The sequence below is a fragment of the Notolabrus celidotus genome, chromosome 3 (assembly GCF_009762535.1).
Source record: "Notolabrus celidotus isolate fNotCel1 chromosome 3, fNotCel1.pri, whole genome shotgun sequence".
NCBI lineage: Eukaryota > Metazoa > Chordata > Actinopteri > Labriformes > Labridae > Notolabrus > Notolabrus celidotus.
The window spans coordinates 17,826,060-17,846,089 of record NC_048274.1 but is presented as its reverse complement, the minus strand read 5'-3'; the positions used below and the strand labels follow the sequence as shown (position 1 = coordinate 17,846,089).

Genomic DNA, 20,030 nt, shown 5'->3' with positions numbered 1-20,030 from the left:
CATTTAAAAAATTATTGTCCTTCTTCAATCTCAGATGTTTTTTATATATCCTTTTACGTGCCACTCCTGTGGTTTCACAGTAATATACAGTGTGTGTCATCACACCGTCCACTTGCTTGTGGTCAATTTTCCCAAAAGATTTCTGGCTGCATTCACATGTTGAGTCACCCTGAAATTTTACTCATAGGGAGGCAGAAAAAATTCCAGGTAAGATGAGGTGAAAATTTCAACTGTTTGAATTCACACATTCAGCCCACCCTGATATTCAGGAGATTACATGTTTAAACGAAAAAGCATTTTGGGAATATATATTCAAAACATTTACACAATTTTAGAGCAGGAAACCGCACAGCAAAGATCTAGACAGTTTGAGATTGAAATGATGAAAGAAGCAGGACTGAGCCAAGCTCTTTAGGATAACTCCAACACACCTGCCTACTTTGGTCTTACAGGCTTTTCTGCACCATTAAAGAGAAAAACAAGTATAGGAAGAAGGAACAGTAGAAAAAGAGGGAAAACAAGAGGAAGAAAGCAAAGAAGGAGAACATGCAGAAAATGGTTGTGAATAAAAGTAGAAGGGGGGGGGGTACAGAACAGCCACAGTTGTTTTAAGCAGGAGAAACCTTTATTTTCAAACCCAGAGAGTAAACACATTTAGTAGCTCAAACATTCATTTGCAAATAAAATCCACAAAGTAAAATAAATTACAAACACTAGCAGTTAATCATTAGTTTAAAAGTGCAAAGGCGTGAGCTCGTTCTCGTAAAATAAAAATCCGGAGTGCGTGGTCTGATTAACTTTCCATAATTAAAACTTCATTTCAAAACAAGCCTGACTAAAGTGTCTCCTTCAGCTGGACAAACTGTTTTAGACGATCTGCTGAGCCTTCATGCTGTTACATTAGAAACCGAGTGACACAACACAAAAAAGCTTTTTTGGCACTCCCATGAAGAACTGTGACATGATCATCGACAGAAACACGAGTCTGCACTCTGCTGAACTGAAGGCTGTTCTTCATTCTTGGTGAGTTTAGTATCATCATTATTTTTATGTTGCATGAGTCTGATCGTGTTTATCATGGCAGGGATTGACACTACAGAATATAATTCAGTTTAATATTACAGCTGATCAAATCTGACAGATTTCCTCATACTGACTCAACCAGATAAAAACAAGCAAGCTGAATAAACGAAACAATGTACAATAACACACAAAGACTTCAAGTAACATTTCAAATTTCAAAATCTTGTGCCAAAGATGCTTCTCTTCCAGTGATAAACAGCTCACCGTATTGCAGTAATTATTGGGCATTAAAGCAGAAATCAGTGTCCTTATGGTGAAAGAATACTTAAATAACACCATTGAAGATCATGCTGCAGTCTACAGCTCGTCCACAGCAATCCCAGCTTTAAACTCTAGAGTGATCTCCATTAGGATTTCTCTCTGTGTCTCCATGGCCTTGTTACAGCTCCTGTACTTCTAACACTGGAATGAATTAATGAAACGCAACATAAATATTTCACATCCAACTGGAGGACTGGAAAAGTATCAAAAAGAAACATTTTGGGGCAAATGAGGATCCGATTATTGGCCCTTGAAATGTGTGAGTGAAAATGTGTGTGAGGGCAGGGGGAGGGCGAGGGGGAAGAGGCGGATGAGGATAAGAGACGATGATCCCCGGGATGCAGTTCTCTTCCATCACATGGCGTCAAAGTGGAAGCGGTGGGCTTCCTGCCTCTTCTCTCGGTCATCTGCTTTCTACATGACGAACATGGAAAGAGGAAAAACATTGGTTTACTATTTTTTTGTCTACAGCAGTGTATCAAAATCAGGAGCCTTTTTTATTGCTAGTTCAAGGGACTTGCCCCTTCAATGCAACTGTCCCAGAGGCTTGATGGTGGGATCAAGTTGTCCCACAACTGAGCTGACATCTGGGGTAGTAACAGAGATGTGACAGGGCAAGACAGTATCAATGTTAAATGTTTGTGTCTGCAAGATGTAACTACGCTGTGTGTGGACATGTCTGAGTGTGTGTATGGGAAGCTCCCCTTGCGTGCCTCCACTGATTCTGAAACATCATAGAGCTGTGTGAAACAGGGATACCAATATTCTGCCTTTGCATATTTAAATAAAACCACATAAATGCAATGAAGGCAGGACTTCATTTCGCTCTGGGGCCGACTTGCAATGCAAAAGGTTTGTGACCATAATCCTTTAAATATTCTACACTGATGAATACATGGGACTAGGAAAGTTAAGTTTTTTATTCATAGACTCAAATCTAACTGAAATCCAGGGGGAATTTTCTTGGGATAGATTATGGCTGCTAGTAGCACCAAAAATTGTGCATCATTGCCCCCACATTCTGCTCTTTCTCAAGGTCCAATCCACAGAGCATATTGCCCTGATGACATTTAAGTATATACACAGGTTAAGTTTTGCAGCTCTGATTGTGGAGATGAGCTGTTATCAATTGTTGTCTCTGCTGCACAGAACTGAGCTGTGTGCTCTCATTCTGACAGCACTGAAATCTGTTCGCCTTTTGATAAGAGGGACTCTCTCACCAGTTTATTCTGGAACCCATTCATGACACATGCAACACAAATTTGACCATTTATACCTATGTTACTTTCTGTAGCAAGCTAGCCAAGAGCAACTCGTTCAGATAAAAATATAAAAACATGCGGCAGGTTGAGCCACAGACTGTCCCCAGACTGATTTAACCACTGATTATTAAAAAACAATAATGTCGTAGTAGTGTAAACAGACTAACTGTACCAGTAAATATTTTTTAGGTTATCCAGGAGTGGAACTGTTGTCTTTTTGACTGTAGAGTTTGACCATGATACCCTTACAAATACTGCCAATCAGTGTCCACCAGTCTCAGCAGATAGTAAAAATGTCACTCTAACTGCGCAGCACTGTTAGCACTTGTGTTGTGTGTGAAATGGGTGTTATTTGCACTGAGGCTGGTTTGCATAGAGATAGCCTGTTCTGCACCAAATCAGTGCATAATGGCTCATTTAAATTAATGCAAACAGCACCAGTGCACAGAAACGCTGTTTGCTGTGCAGCGCAATTTGTGGTGCATTAACCTTTAGTGAGTGCTTTGTGAATCAGATAATGCCTCTTTGGAGCATCTGACAATATTTAGTGGGAAACAAAAGCAGTGCACTTCTTTAGCGGATCAGGCCCTGATTATCCATCCAATTCTGGAAAGATAAATCTACCATCTATTTAAGGTCCTAACTTTTTCGTGCCAGCATACAGCACTTTCATGCCGGTGCAGTGAGACACTTGATTATTTTTACTTCACTTGATGACATGTATACTAGAGGTAAGCCTAATCGTGCTCAGACCTGGTTGGAAGAGGCAATGTGAGTGCAGGCTAACGGGGGACAGGGGAGGGGGGGACAATCGTGCTTCACGGTACAGGGCGGCTGAGCCTAGTGTGAGCGCGCCCTAAATAACTCTTAAAGGGACATAAAAACATCAATCTTGTTGTTTCACCACATAGTTTTGCTTGTGTTTCTTTTTGACTATAAGAAATAATAACTGTTGACGTGAAAGATGAACAATTTAACCATAATGCTGTCGAATTCAACAACCTGAAGGCATCCAGGAAACACAAATCTGTATTGTCAAAAATATCCCCTTTAGTGTTTGTTTGTGAGTGAACTGTTAAACACAAACCAGTAAACTGTGCCTTTCCCTTAACCTTGTAATACACAAGAACAACACCTGTAAGTTACCATGGAAACTAAAGCATGCAGATAAAAGATGGTGACAGCTGTAGCTTGTGAATGCTTCAAGGATGAAAATTAAAAATGTATGACATAGAGACTAAAATCAAAATGCCAAAATAACCTCGGGTGTGTGCATCTGTGTGTGTGTGTGTGCATATGTGCAACCTCCAGCTGAGAAAACAGCCGCTGTATGAATGAACAAGCTGCAGTTTGCCATTCAGGGGTCACTTAAGGCTGGATCAGGGTTTTTTTTTATAAATCAGGACCAAACTGAACCGTGTCGAAGAGCTACAGTCTGTTGTGCTCGTGTTGTGTAGTTGTTCCTGATGAAACACAGGCATGAAGCAAAATTTCCTCTTTCTTGTTAGTGTCACAAAAATCTCTTAATTTAATGAAAATACTGTGCACTTTTTTGTGTAATTATGAAACTTAAGCAGCAAAAAGACACAGCACATTGTTCAATAAAACTCCTTGTTGAGAAGCTAACCTTTTATTACTCATTACATATCTACAGGTAGCAACTAAAATGACCTCAATTATCTCTGATCTTTGTGTAAGATTTTTCTCGTACAGTCTCTGCAGAAATAATATTAAAAAACAACAAAAACACCCCTGTGACTGTATAAATGTGATAAGCCAACATTATGTTATCATCATCTGGCCATCAGCATACAGGCAGGTGTAAGGGCTGCAGGCAGCAGAGGAAGAGCCAAGCAGAAAACAAGCTGACAGACGTCCAAGATATCATCAAAACATAAGTAGGTTCAATGCAAAACATAAAATGCTCAATCTGTTTTAGATCTGGTGTTTGAGAACAGAGGTGGAAGATGGATTTGACTTGGAATACCTTGTTAGGGCTATAATTTCACTTTGTATTTGTTTGAATCTTAATGAACATAGATAATTTTATTTAACAGCACATTGTACTGACGTCAGACTTTTTACCAAGGAGTCCTAACCTAGTAGGAATGATTTAGGAACACCTCAGTGAGGAGGCGTGGATAACCCTGTTACTTGGTATGACTTCAAAAAGCTGTGATTGGATGATCCACAGTACAAGAAAGATATTTAAAAAAATGCTCTCTCAGTGATAACAAGCACGGACGAACAGTGAAATTGATCCGCATGATCATAGAATCCAATCAGATATTGATTTTAATTTTATTTGAGGTCATGTTTATTTCTGTTGAATATATTGTAAGCTATACTTTAAAAGGTTGTAGCCTCCAAAAGGTTTGACAACACATGCCCACTTGTGCAGTAGTCTGTGATCTGCCCTTGCTCTGCACACCTCTTTACATGACCAGAGAGAGCGATGCAAGCTTTTATGACAACTACTAGTGATCTAGAAAGTGGGGATACAGTTGTATGAAGGCTGTGTCTGGTTTATAAGACTGGAGCAAGCGTAACAAACACAGGCATGTGGACATTAATGTGCAGGGAGGACCAAAGGCTGATGCAGCTAGCTCTGCAAACATTATCCACATTCAGTAAACCCACTGACATTGTTTACCCGCAGACTCCTGTGTCCAGTAGTGTTAAATTAACCATGCTCAGTTTTTCCTTGCTTTTGGACTAGTTGGTCAGTCAGAATTACAATTTTCTGTTTAAAGACTAGCAAATCAGTTGCTTTGGAACATTCCTTCTATGGTTCTCAGCTCTATCTGTCCTGCAAGCCAAATTCAGTCCTTTCACCATCTTTCCTCACAGACTGTCTGCATGAAGTTAAATCCTGGTTCTCCCATAACTTTCTCAAACTCAACATCAATAAAACTGAGATTACTCTCATTGGTTACAAATGTCAAGAGTCTGGTTTGTCATCCTTGACAGTACACTCTCCTTTGAAGCCCACATCAATAACGCGGTCTGCATACTTTCACCTGTGCAATATCAACCGCATCCGCCCGTCCCTCACTCCTAACAACACCGCTATTCTCGTCAATTCACTGGTTACATCCAATATTGATCCTCCATTACTCTCTCCTCTAATGAATTATGAATTTCCCCCCACAGGGGATCAATAAACTTCTCTAATCTCTAATCTAAGGTCTTCCCCACAAACTTCTCCATAAACTTCAACTGGTCCAGAATTCCGCTGCCCAGATCATATCCAGAACCCCTTCCATTGAACACATCACCCCCATCCTAACAACAACTTTCCTGGCTGCCTGTCAAATACCGAATAGACATTCCAGATCCTTCTTCTCACATTCAAAGCTTTCCATAACCTTTCACCTGAATACCTCTCTGATCTCCTCCATACACACCTGCCCACACTCTCAGATCTTCTTCCTCAATGATCCTCACTGTACCCCAGAGAGTCTCTGGAACTCTTTACAAACTATAACTCTGACTGACTTCCAAGTTTCATGCTGCCTCAAACACACCTTTTTAGAACTACATATTCCCTGGGAACAAGTCACATGTACCTTTTTTATTGCATTTCATCTACCCATTGTTTTCTTTTTATATAGTTTTTTTATCCAGTACTTTTTATATTAAGTCTGTTTTATTATTGTTACATTTGTAAGGTGACCTTGAGTGTCCTGAAAGGCGCCCATATATAAAATGTATTATTATTATTATTATTATTATTATTATTATTATTATTATTATTATTATTATTATAATGGATAATGTCACAAAAATAATAAGTAGTTGACATAAACAACAGCAGACTCACAAAAAGTTTTATTGAGTTGATACTAAAACTGTGAGTAAAGCACCATGGTTAACAGCTCTGTTGACATATGCAGCTCCTGCAGCACTGTGTGCACCAGATTAGCACTAACACAAGAATCACTGAACTTTCCATAACCATGAGTGTCTGCCTCAAACTGACTCTGTCTCATGTACAGTCAGTAAGCCCGTAAGCTTCAAGATACAAAGATCTAGGTGCCACTGTGTTGCCAGTTTGGCACATGCAGTGTTCTGTTGTTGGGTTAGCAATGATAAATATGTAACATTTAGAGGACTTTTGATAATGCAGGTGAATGTAGGGATGATTTATAGACAACAATCAGTTTATTTCGTCTAAAACTTTCTGACAAACTTGCATTTTTTTTACTTTTAAATTCTGACAATGATTGAACAATGTTTTGAAGCCATTGCAGTTTGTTTATGTTTAGGAAAAAGATCATGGATTGGCTCTGAATAAGAACAGGCATCCGGTACATGTAATGTCACCTGATTTCACAACAAATTAAAAACAAATCTAAAGGACAGTGTGTAGAAATGACTGCAATTAGAGCTCTGCAGAACTTAATTTTGACTAGTCTATCCACTCTCCAAGCTGCTGTATGGGACGACGGTGGTGAGTTAAGTCTAACTGCTTGCAGTGATGCCATCAATGTTTGTCTTTTGTTGAGCAGAACATTAGCAAAACAGAGGCATCAATTTTTGAGAATTTGAATGCAACCAGGCCTGTTGTCATTTCCACTACACTTTGTCTAGTTTTAGCAGCTCTAACAGCTCAAGTTCATTAGAGAGACTTCTTGAGGAGACTGTCTCCTTTAAGAGAACAGCCAATCCTTCACTCATATTGACTGAGCCGCTGCAACCAACAGATTGGCAGCGACACGTTTACTGCATTTTTTATCCCGTCAGTTTTGATTCCTAATAAAGTTTCATCCATCTTCTAAGATATCAGCGCCTCACATTGATTGATGTGTTTTTTTTCTTTTCATTTTCAGAAAACATGTTTTTTGGGAGCAGATGGATTGATGAGGTGTTTTTCATTTGGAGAACTGATCCACTGGGCTGGGCTGCTGTTGAAGCTTCGTCTAATTGTCTATCCAGGGGATATCGCTAAATTGTCATCGTGAGACCGAGACCTGAATCATCATTAAGCTGCGGAGCATTGATTTGTGTCCATCTAAAGGTTTAATGACATGGCGGTGTGTGTGTTTATCTAAAAACAGGTGGAGAACTACAGAGCGTGATGTAGTGGTCTCAAGGGTCTCTAATGTCAACTAATTAAGTCTGGTCTACATGACCAGCATGATGATGATGCATCAAAGGTTCAAGGACAGATACTGCTTTGTTACATGTTATTCATAGGAGGCAGCCTCAGGGGAAACCTCTGAAACTTCAAGCTGATGCTGAAGAACCGAAAGCTGCAGCTCCTTAAGTGGCCACTTGGGGCAAGCTCATAAAGTAAATGAATGGCCATTGACTGTATTCATGGATGGAGTCTCAGTGAAGTCACCCACATTGGTTTCTGAGGTGGAGTTTTCAAGCCAGATGTTGGTGGTCACCACATAAGAAATGCTGACTCAGCCTAACTTTTAGTCAGCCTAGTAACAAACAAACAGGTGGAGCTGAAGCTGCTTGGGAAACAGCTACAATGTGCAACTCAGCCATGCCCCTAGTCATACATATATATGCATGGCATCTTCTCTGTTCAATCAAATAAATTACTTCTGACACAAATAAAATCTAGCATTTGACTTTACTTTGATCACATGGCATCTGCAAACGCCTCGCTGATGTTCTATTCAACATTCATTTCTAAACATTGTCACTTCTATGTCCACATTTTTTTGAAAAGGTGCAGAGTGGCCGTAAGTCCTAGCTCAAGGCTCCAAAGTGACAGCCTACAAACCAATGGGCATCATGGTGGCTACGAGCTGTTTTTTAATTGAGTCCATGGTTTTACCATCATCTGTATTCATCAGTCAGCTCCGTCCATCTCAGGATCATATGAGTAATTCTCTTTAGTTTGCATTTTACCTCAGCCAACAGTGTATTCTGTAGAGTACTGTGTTACTCCTGAGAGCTATGGAAACATGTCTTTCCCCCATGCGTCTGCCCTCTACCTGACTTTGTTATTAGGGAAGCAAATACCAGAGGCAGCGGCGCAAGCACACAGAAATGCCAAATGTCAATCAGCGGGCTCGACCTGACCTTACAGAGCACCATCCTTAAAATAAAACGATATATGAGGGAGGATTTAGTGATTGCTACACAGGAATCACCCTCACTCGTAATTCCCTGGATGGTGCAGGAGGTTAAATCCTGTTAAAGTCTGTGTGTCTTTTAGGTTCAAAAGCAGCCGAGCACTCAAAACAAAATATAACAAATCAATGCTGTTAGTCTGAAAACAAGGCTGCAGTTTGGTACTTGAGGTCTGTTGAGGTCTGATGGAGAAATAAGTATCATTATCCTGAGATGCACTCCCTTTGTGAAAACATACACGAGTGAAACACAGGACCTCTATGATGAGGATTGTTCTCCATCATAGCCAGACTATCTCTCAACCCTGTTTCATATTCCATAAGGACATGTACTCACTCCCACAGGGTGTGGATATTTTTTATGACACACCACTACGTGACACATGCGTGAGTATTTAAAGTCCACATGCCTGTGGACTCACTGATTCATTGATTTTTATCAATCAATCAATCAGACTTTATTTATAAAGCACTTTTCATACAATGACATTGTAACACAAAGTGCTGTACATTAAAACAACTTAAAATAGAATAAATTAAGGAAAAGATCCCACCCCCAGCCCCGACCCCAAACTTACCCCATAATCCTAAGGTTAAGAACACAATATGCAACAATAGTAATAAAAATAATTAAAAAATGAAAAATAAAATAAAAAAGAAGTTACTGAACGAACTGAGGAAACGCTCTCATGATATCTTAATGAGGAAGCACTGGAGGTAAAATAAGATGTTAAAACTCAAAACAGGTAAAAAGGTAGGTCTTGAGTTTGCCTTTAAAAATATTTTTGCTCTGTGCAGCCCTCAGATCCTCAAGTAGGGTGTTCCACAGGCGTGGGCCGTGATAATAAAAAGCTGCCTCACCGTGGGTCTTAGTTTTTGTGTTTGGTACAATTAAAAGTCCACTACCTGAAGACCTGAGGGCTCTCACTGGCTCATATGATAACAGCAAATCTGATAAATAAGAAGGGCCAAGACCATTAAGAGATTTAAAAACCAATAAAATTATCTTAAAATCTATTCTACTATTCTATTTATCTATTCTTTACTTGTTGGTAGACGTTATTTCAGCCAGCGTTTGTTTGGAGCCACGCACACATGAGTTAGTTTGAGCTCACTGGTGATATCTCATTCCAATAACAAGACTGTACACTTGGTTAGCGCAGTGTACATGGAAAATGTAACTACGTAGAGAAACAGTCTCATAATGATAGAGAACATAAGGTCACGATGTAACGTTGGTCCCTTGAAAAGAAAGACTCTTAGTTTCAAGGCCACTTGGAAACCTGTTCAACTCAATGAATAGTGAGTCCATGTGCACCATGAGACTCGTACATGTGAAATATATAACTGGGTGAATAAACAGTCCCTTCACTTGGAGAACCAACATTACATTGTAACTGAGCGATGTTATTTACACAAAATGGAAAAGGTGGTCACATTCTTTAAACCCTTAGTCATTCAGCTCTCAGCATTAATTATAAGTTGTGAAAAATTCAATAGTTTGATGGATAACAGACTCTCCTGGTTAAATCATCAAAAGGAATGTGTTAGAAAATTCACATGAATAGCTTAAATGTACTGAAAAAGGCCAACTTTGAACTCTCAGGAGCATTTCAGATTGAACTTCTGAACACACTAGACTTAAAAAAGTTTGTGTGCTGCTGAAAGGAACAGAATATGGAGAATACTTGATAATACACTCAGCTGTTTTAATGTGTTGTGTTTTGGATTCTGAGTCAGTGTTAAATGTATATTCAGTAACTGTTGCAGATAATGCGATGAAAAGCTTCCAGAGTTTTTCAGCCCTGACTATGTTGACTGGAATATTTCATCTGCAAAAAGGCTAAAATGAAGTTGAGATAAACATAGAGCATGTTTAAATGATCCAGATGACTGCTGTGTGTCCACCATGACGAGAGTAAAGGACAACACGAAAATGATTGCAATTGTGAAGGTCCTTTTTAATTTTAAGTTAGCTCCCATATTTTTATTCTCTTGTTCCTTAGCCCTGGCATTTGCCCAAATCCGCTTCATCCCAACACATACCTACAAACATTTCCACCCTTCCACCTGAGCCTACTTGTTGCATGTAGACACTCAGCTCAGGCATCAGTCATGTTCTTTTAAAGTGCAGTGTCAGTTCAAATGAGGCTGATGCACACGCCCACATCTTCCAAAAAGAGGGCAATTAGAACGCTTCTGTGTGTGTAATCATGCACACATGTAGACACACACACAGGCACACATTAGAAGCGTACACTCGCATGGCAGATGGCTTGGAGAAGATGCCAGCAACTGCCTGCACTGCTCAGCCCTGCAGACAGCATCACCATAGTGTGGTGACGGAAAATGGAAACAAACAACCAAAAATTAATAACATTTGTGAGAATAATGGTTGAGCAATGTTTGTGCCTGTGTCCCCATCAGCGTCCTGTGTTTGTGAGGGACTGGATCAAAGACCAAACCAGCTCAAGCACAAAGAAGAGTGAAAACGTGTATCGACTCCCTGGAGGGCATATTTACGGCAGTAATGAACAGCAGATCTGCCATACTGCAAGGACAGGAGCAGCAATTACAGCTGAATGTCCTTCGTGGTTATGGCCCACGGAGAAAGAGAGTAAAAGAAAGAGAAAGAAAAAAAAAAAAGTGTGTGTTTGTGTTTGTGTTTGTGTTTGTGTTTGTGTGTGTGTGTGTGTGTGTCTCAGCGGGAGGCTAGAGGACTTCAGGACAGAGGCTGTGAGACCCATCTGCTCCGGGTTGTGACCAATCTGCTCTTTTTTGCAAACACACACTCTGAAGCAGTAAATCATCAGGAAGAGGCCAACTTTAACTACATCGGTTTATTTGTGAGGCTGCCCTCTTATTGATGTTGGATGATGAAAGAGTCTGAGCTAACTTAGTTGACGTAGGAAAACGAAAAAAGGACAATTAAGTCCAGCCAGCATCTGTATTTGTCTGTAGCCTGACCGTCTGTCAGGTCTATACGTCTATACTGATCCTTCACTTTAAAGGAGAGAGTGGCCTTGTGGGTAATATATGCATGTGATGCAGACTGGTAAGTGACTGAGGGTGCATCTCAAAGCTCTTAACTGCAGTCTCCTCGCTCCTCGCTCGAACCGGAAGTAGTTACTGATGCGCCATTTTAACTTGCGTCCAAAAGCTCTAAAAGCTGCTGGAGAGAGGAGCGAGGAGGCTGATCGGAGGAGGGATAATCGAGGAAACACGAGAGCAGACTTTGTGGAAGTCTTTTCTCTGACAGACACGCCCCCTTATCGAATATCACTCACTGATTGGACGCTGCAGCGGCTCAGACTAAACCGAAACTTAACATCAGCTGAGTTTAATAAGAGAGAAAAGACGGACCTTAAAACAGTCACTAAGGGTGCCCTGAAACAGATCATGAACATACGTCGGTTTCTAAACATTCTGTATGTGATGAGCTGAGATTAAAAAGTGTTTGATGTGAGTTTTAAAAACAAAATACTGAACACAAAATCATTAATTCAATATAATAGAGGATGGATTATGTTATATCTGATTGTTTTTGTTAGAGTCACTGTCTAACGAAATAGAGTAATAGAGTCTAATATCATAGAATATATATTAATGATCAGTTATGCCTCCTGTTAGTTTCCCCATTTGTTCTTGTTTTCTTCATGAAGAGAAGTTTGACAGTAAAGTTTGTCTGTTAGTAAAAACACTTGTTATATTTCCTGTAAGGTAAATAAAGTTTCATATGAGGCTGATCATTAATGAGCACAGGGTTTGAAAAGAGTTGCATGGTTTCTATTTTCCCTTAAAGCAATAAATAATTTAATAATGAGGCATTTTTTGAGCGAATTGATCCATGATGCTTCAGGACAGAATAAACAGGGAGCCGATTCTCTTCATGTGCAGGTGTGTGTTAAACATGTAAACACAGAGACAGAGCTCTGTAACTGTTTATATTTATCAGAGTTATTACAGTGAACATGTGTGTTAAACAGGTGTGTGTTAAACAGGTAAACACAGAGACAGAGCTCTGTAACTGTTTATATTTGTCAGAGTTATTACAGTGAACATGTGTGTTAAACAGGTGTGTGTTAAACAGGTAAACACAGAGACAGAGCTCTGTAACTGTTTATATTTGTCAGAGTTATTACAGTGAACATGTGTGTTAAACAGGTGTGTGTTAAACAGGTAAACACAGAGACAGAGCTCTGTTACTGTTTATATTTATCAGAGTTATTACAGTGAACATGTGTGCAGACACAAACAGCTGTTAAAGCCGTCATCACAAACCGACGTTGCTTCACGTGACGTTCCGGAGGAGAGGATGTCTCATTTCTCTAAATACAAATCTCCTCTCTCCTCTCTCCTCTGGTTTCATTTCCTCGCATCTCTGGTGGGCGTGACTAAGACGCAAGGAAACGACGCAAGGAAACGACTCAAGGAAACGATGCAAGGAAACGACGCAAGGAAACAACGCAAGGAAACGACGCAAGGAAACGACGCAAGGAAACGACGCAAGGATGGACGTTTAGAGCTTTGAGATGCACCCTGGGTCTCTCAAGGAAGCATTCTTTATGGTTCCAGTAGTCAGTCAGCAAAAAACGTGTCTGCAGCGTTTGTTTTGTGTTCGCTGTACCGAGTGAATAAAGGTCCTGCTATTCTGTTGAATTATGAAAAAGGTCACACTCAGAATCATTACCATTGTAGCTGTCAGCTACAGTAAATGTAATATAAATATCAACAGCATGCAAGTTTTGTCCACTAACTACTCAGACTCATGACTATTAGTCCACAACAGGGAAGTGTGTGATTAATCAACTGAACCATTAAATGTTATCACTCACGCTAGTCGGCACTAGAATTAATAGTCAGATGAATAAATGATTAAATAGCTCATAGTTTTATTATTATCTGGCTGTGTTTAATACTTGATTCTGATTGGTCAAACACCAAAACAACGGTTATTGATTTCAAATAGCAAGAGTGACGCCTCGGACTCATGGCTGAATAGTCAACGATCAAAGAGACATCGACCAAATTGAAGAAAACAGACACAAAGCAAACACAAACAGTAACACGGTGCGGGCTTCAGCAGAGTTACAGGACAGTCCGGACCTCGCACAGGTGCTGCTGTTATTTTCTGCTCCTGTTAAGAATGCCATTAGGAAAAGTGCCTGCAACATCTGAGCCAGCAGAGAGGACTTCTCAGCTCATGGACATACAGTTAACAGACTGATGTGTGAACTTTCACCAGAGCGTGTTGACATGAACAAAAATGTTTTATCGGTTTAGTAAGTGCTACATAATGTGTGTGTGTGTTTGTGTGTGCTTGCTATTTAACGATGATTGACATTATTATTTTGTGGGTTTATTATTAGGTAGTTGTTCATATGACTGGTTGTGTTTTTATAAGCATTTTAAACATTATTTGTTGACTTTTATTTAGTGATTTGGCAGTCATGCTTCGTGGGAGAATGTGCCATGTCCATTATAAATGTTGCAAAAGGCCATGCATTTCAGTGGTAATTTCAATTAGCCGTCAGTTTTGTTATTGAAAATGACTGGAAATATATACTGTATAGGTGTGTGTGTGTGTGTGTGTGTGTGTGTGTGTGTGTGTGTGTGTGTGTGTGTGTGTGTGTGTGTCTCCTGACCTTCTCTTGCCAGTGAAGAATGCCAATAATGACAAGGATGAAGACGCACACTCCGATCAGTGCGATGGCCGTCAGTAAAACACTGTTGCTGGGAGTCAAGTACAACTTGGCGCTCCAGCTAAAGAGAAACAGAGAGAGAGAGAGGGAGATGGAGAGAGAGAGAGAGAAAGTGTGAGCGAGAGAAAGTGAGAGAAAGTGACAGACAGGGTGTGAAGACAAACAAATTGCCATATGCTGTTTTATGTTTCATCCTGGCTTCATTGACGGAGAAAACAATGTAATTACCAAATGGTGCACATTAGCAGACATTGTGTCCTAATTAAGTTAAAACAAATAAATGAGCATCTCCTTCTCTTTCTTGTCAGAGTGAAACACGAGGAGGCGTCTTCACTCTGTTTTGTTTTCCAAGAATTTTGATGTATTTCCAGCAATCCAAACACTTCCATATATTAAATTTACCATCACACAATCTGTTAGCCGAGGCTGTATGTGAGAAGAATACCAAGGCACCACTGTGTTTACTGGTAAGATTGCTTTCACTCCCGGTGTGTATGTAGGTGTTTCTATCCGTGTGTGTGTTTCTCTGCTGGCATGTCTGGCAGGGCTGGCGGGTACACAAGCGTATATAGAGGAGGATCCATGTGTTATTGTGTGTGTGTTTGTGTGTGAGTGTGTGTGCGTTGAACAGCCATCTGGAGCTCCTCCTGGGCTTTGAGCTCCATGTGAACGACGTCATGATAACATGTGAACACACGCTGAGAGGTGAGAGTCTGTGCTTGTGTATCTGCATTGTGCGATTATATCTGCAACATTAACTTTAGTACGTCGTTGAAATGGCATCAAATTAGGTGCTTTAAGTGTTCAATGGTATCCATAGCAACAGGAGTCAATGGGTCACCCTGCGAATCACAGCGCTGTGAAGAAACTACAATTCTGATGCATCTCCTGCATTACATGAGCGAGTGTTTCTGTACCTGCGGGGGTTATTGTGTGGGAAGGGGATGACGATGAGCTGAGAGTTGGGAATGATGGCCGTCCACTCCTTCTTCCTTACGTCCTGGAAACACACAGAGGTACAGTCTCTTGGTGTACACATAAATAGTAGGACATTAGGGTCACAATATATGCAGTCACATGCAGATTTCCACAGACAAACTCAAAATATGTATGTTAGGTCCTGTGGGGAGGGGTAATAGGATCCTGTGGAGTTGCTATTTTAAGCTGGGCATTTAAGACAAAGACAAGTTGCTACTTGAAACAAATTACCCTGACTGTGGGGAGCAGCACAGATTTCCTCGCCTGTGTGTGTGTGTGCACATGATTGTGTATCTGTGAGTACTTCTGGAGCTGTGTGTGAGAGAGTTCAGCCATCCTCTGAAAAGTCTTTATCTCAGTCTGTGTCTTTATGAAATAAACATAGCCTTTTCTCATGCTATAACTTAACCGGTCGTAGCGGCTGAGCTCTGCTTTAAGACATAAATCATGGGAGAAAACTGGAACAGCTGCTGAGTGCTGGCACGAATATGAAAAGTACAAACAAACTGAAGATGTTCTGATATTATTCTTGCCTTCCTGACGCTGATTTTAATAATTAGACTTTAGAATTGGCTGATTTCGATAAAGCTGCCAAAACCAGAGCATAAATACTAACATTACTGTGCAGAACAATTTTAGACTAGTACAACTAACCCTGTGTGGATGTGACAGTTTTATGGCCAGGATTAGAAAACTGCAGGAAACATAACCTGAAAACAAACTGAGTGCCGGGCAGAGGGTGAACTAAAATTAGGTACGATACGATACGATGTACTTTATTGTCCCCGTAGGGAAATTTGTCTTGACATCAGTGCTGCACATTACCTGCTCCTACAAAAATCACCACAATGACACAAGAACACTTAAATAAATAAGAAAAGTATAATAAATAGTACACATTCATACAACACACAGCATACACTTAAAGAGAGAGCACCATGACACTGTCCCAACCTAATAGGCTATTTACTATTTAAAACTCTGATAGAGGTTGGCACAGAGGAGTTTTTAAAACAATTCAATTTACATTTGGGGACTCTGTACCTTCTTCCAGATGGTAAAAGTTCATACTGAGAGTAAAGGATGTGCAACGGGTCTCCAAGTATTCTCTGGGCCTGCCCAAGAACACACTGCTCATAAATGGCCTGAAGGGAAGGGTTGCCAGTCTTCCCTATGACCTTCATGGCAGTCTGCACCAGGCGAGAGAGTTTGGTTTTCAGCTTTCAGGTAGTTGTGTTTGCAGCCATTCAACGTCCCGTGTTTGACAGAGAGCCGGAGGAACTTTAAATTAAAAACATACACCCTTTAAGTGTGTCATAAGGAATATTCTTACATTACCTTTAAGTTTAAACTTGCTGAAAGCAAAAAACTATTATAGTTTGCTACAAAAGCGACACCAGAGGCAACATGATAAACGCACATCACATCAAGATAATTAATTTCTCCTCTGCCAGTTGACAATGTGATAAAATCGTTTTGTGTCCATTAGTGTTCTAAACTGGCAAATATTGTGGCAAATAACTTGTATCCTTCTCAGGCTGGTGTTGAGAGTGGGGATAAATTGACAGTTAGTGGGCCCAGATGTGAGAGCAGCTTGTGGAACTACTAGACCTCAACCATCTCTGATATGGAAAAGTGGAGCAACATCCTGTGCTGCAGTCCAGGCAACAGAGCAGAGCTGGTGAGAGCATCTCTGAGCTGCTGAAACTTAAATCACAAGAGGCAGTGATATTAGCAGTAATGTTAAAAGATTGGACATCTTCATCAGTTATTTTTAAAGCACAAAGAAGGAGAGCTGAATGAGGACAGAAATGTCAACTGAAATATTCCTGCAGAAGTCCTGTTCCCCTTGACTAATGTTCCCTTCAGTGGAAATGTTCAGTTTGATGTGAATTAAACATGCTGTCTAATGTTTTACGTTGACCATTTGATCCAAATGTTCAGTCAAATGTTAATTTATCTTGAAAGGATACTGATATCAATCCATTGCCATGGAAGCATCCATGGAATCTGAAGGACACTTTTTTGTAGATGTATTAATAAATCATTAAAATCATCTTTAGAATATTATTTGGTGTCAACTTATTTATGTCTTTACTTTTTGGTATGCTAATAAATCAGGTAATGTTTAGAGAACGGTTGGTTATGCAAAATAGAATACCGACAGCGTGAACAGGACCTTGATGTGAACTCTAATTTGTACTAACACACATTCACTAAACATTATCTCTTACATATTTACCTAAAATAATTTCTTCTTTACGTCACTTCTCACGTTTTTAAGAACTGTTATAATATTATTGCTGTGTGGGCTACTGTTTTGCAGGAAAAGGAAATGGGTAGAGTTTATGGGATCTTAAAAATCCTGGTATCATTAAAGGTATTTGAACGGCTCCATTAACTCTAAAGTCGATTAGGCTGATTATTCTCAACATTATTGGAAACTGTCGCATAGTGAGTAGATTTTAGTTCATTGGAAGAACACTGGAAATCCTAAAATCCTTATTCTATGATTTGATGGGACAAATACAGAGGGGGAAATAAAAGAATCATCAACAACACACGATCACATCTAAGGTGAAGTTAAAAGAAAACCAACAACAACAGATCCTAAATATTATCAATTAGGGCGAGCAAAGATACATGTACAGAAGAGAAGGTTTTCAACACGTGCACACAAAGTGGAAACAGTTTTCATCACACCCCAAGAAAAAAGTGTTTGATCTCCCGTCTCCTGATAAATAACTAATACCTGTTCCGTCTCTCTTCAGTTGGAGCAGTTTGAGTGCTTATTCAGATTTCTTCCACAATTGAAAGACCTCACACACCCATAGCTGACCCATGCAGGTGTTTTCCCTCACAGTGCATCATTAGACCTCTTCTCAAGACAGTGTGGGTGTTTTCAGACTGTGCTTAATGGACAGCTCCCTCACTTTCTTGTCAGTTATATTACACCTGTCAGGGTCCAACAAATGACAGCGTATCAGTAGTAAATTTACCTAAAGTATGATATACACCTCATCATCCCACACAAAACTTCAGCTGATCACAGAAGTGATTGAAATAAAGTCAGTATGAGTGGGTACAAAACTTTGATAAAAAAAAGGTTTCACTGGACTTGAGAGATGAGTGAAATTATAACAGTGAAAGTATTCTTTCTGGTGTTAATGACTGGGGCATCACGTGTTGTCATCCTAGGTTTTTAGATAGGGAAGCTTTGTCACAGCAAAATAGTGTCTGCTTTCTTTCCCTTTAACTTCTCTGTTTCTTTTCTTGGTTTAAAACAGTACATGTGGGGAGCAAGAGAAGGACCCAGCTCCTATCAGTGGTAATCTGATGCTGATGAAAGTTTTTAACTTGAGCAACAAATCTGTCTGCCTATTGTAAAATCTTATCAACAATTAGGTTTCTCAACTTCCTGAAATGAATTTGAAATGATCGATCCAATCTCTGTTCAAAAGACAAACAGTTATAAAGTTGTTTTCTGCTCTTCATTAGGACAAACTTGACAAAGCTTCCATTCTTACTTTTTGCAAATTGCAAACTGATGTCTTCTTCATGCTCATATTACTGAAGTTTGCCAGACCGAAGCCTCTGTGTAACTTTATATCTACTTTTGAACTGACGGGTACAACTTTGGATTGGTGCAGCTAATGGACCAAAAATGACAGCTGCTGGCTCCAACCAGGATTAATGAAATGTTGGCATCCGTTCCTGGAGACACACTGCTCATCAATCAGCATCTCCAGACAGTGACAGACCATGCTGATGGGCTTTAAGATTGAGGTCTGTTTGGTTGGTCAAAAAAAAACCTTGCTATGTTAATTAAAAACATCATAGCTTAGGTCAAAACAACACAGTGACATTTAGTTTTGGATTCACTCAGGATTTGATTGTCTAGTGAGAACAGAACTACACTTATTGCTGACTCTGCGTTATGTGTTTATGTGCAGCTGCTCCAAACTGATTGCCTCTGGTGAGGTTAATAAAGTTGTTCGAATTGGATTGTGTTGTTCAGCCCAACCATGATGCCCAGCCTTCAACCAAAGCTGTGCAGGTCTTCCACCACATCTAAAGGAGTTGTTCATGGAAGTGTTGATATCACCTGGGATGGGTTTACATAGCTGAGGGTCTGGTCCATCTCATGCAGATGCAGGCCTGTGCGTGGTGTGTCTGCATGAAACGCAGACAGTCATGGAAAAATATCAGTGTGTGAACAAACGGCTCCTTCACTGTGCCCCTGGTCAACCCCACACATCTATGATTCTGGTATTGGCTGCGTTTTATTCCCCTCTCATCTGATTACATTTAATTTCTCCTTTTCTACCGGTGTACACTTCAAGGCTCATGAGGAGATCTGGGTTCTTTGGTGTTAACGTGGACAGGCAGTGACAGTGAGAGGGTAAAGAGAGGGGGAAAATGGAGCTCAAATTGCAGTGAACTCACAAACATTTGCTTGCAGCACTGTTTCTGACAGCAGTTTGACTTTGCACAAGTTAAAGTTTCATTTTTAGTAGCTTGCTGCCTCAAGGCTCAGCACCAATAATGACATCTGACACAAGAGTGACAGGAACTCTTTTTAACCTCCACATACAACAGTTTTTATTTCATGAGCAGCTGAACTCATCTTTTCACCCTTTCACAGAGTC

At 40.1% G+C, this 20,030-nt stretch overlaps 1 protein-coding gene across 1 annotated transcript in view; it reads right to left on the bottom strand.

Moving 5' to 3' along the window:
• Positions 1 to 603: 603 nt before the first annotated feature.
• itfg1 (integrin alpha FG-GAP repeat containing 1) overlaps positions 604 to 20,030 on the bottom strand; it is a 221,775-nt gene continuing 202,348 nt past the window's right edge. The window contains exons 16-18 of the mRNA XM_034680660.1: positions 15,321 to 15,403; positions 14,347 to 14,464; positions 604 to 1,758 (exon numbers count right to left, since the gene is read on the bottom strand). Of these exons, the coding sequence (XP_034536551.1) occupies positions 1,699 to 1,758; positions 14,347 to 14,464; positions 15,321 to 15,403 (261 nt within the window). The 3' untranslated portion in view covers positions 604 to 1,698. The remainder of the gene's footprint in view (positions 1,759 to 14,346; positions 14,465 to 15,320; positions 15,404 to 20,030) is intronic.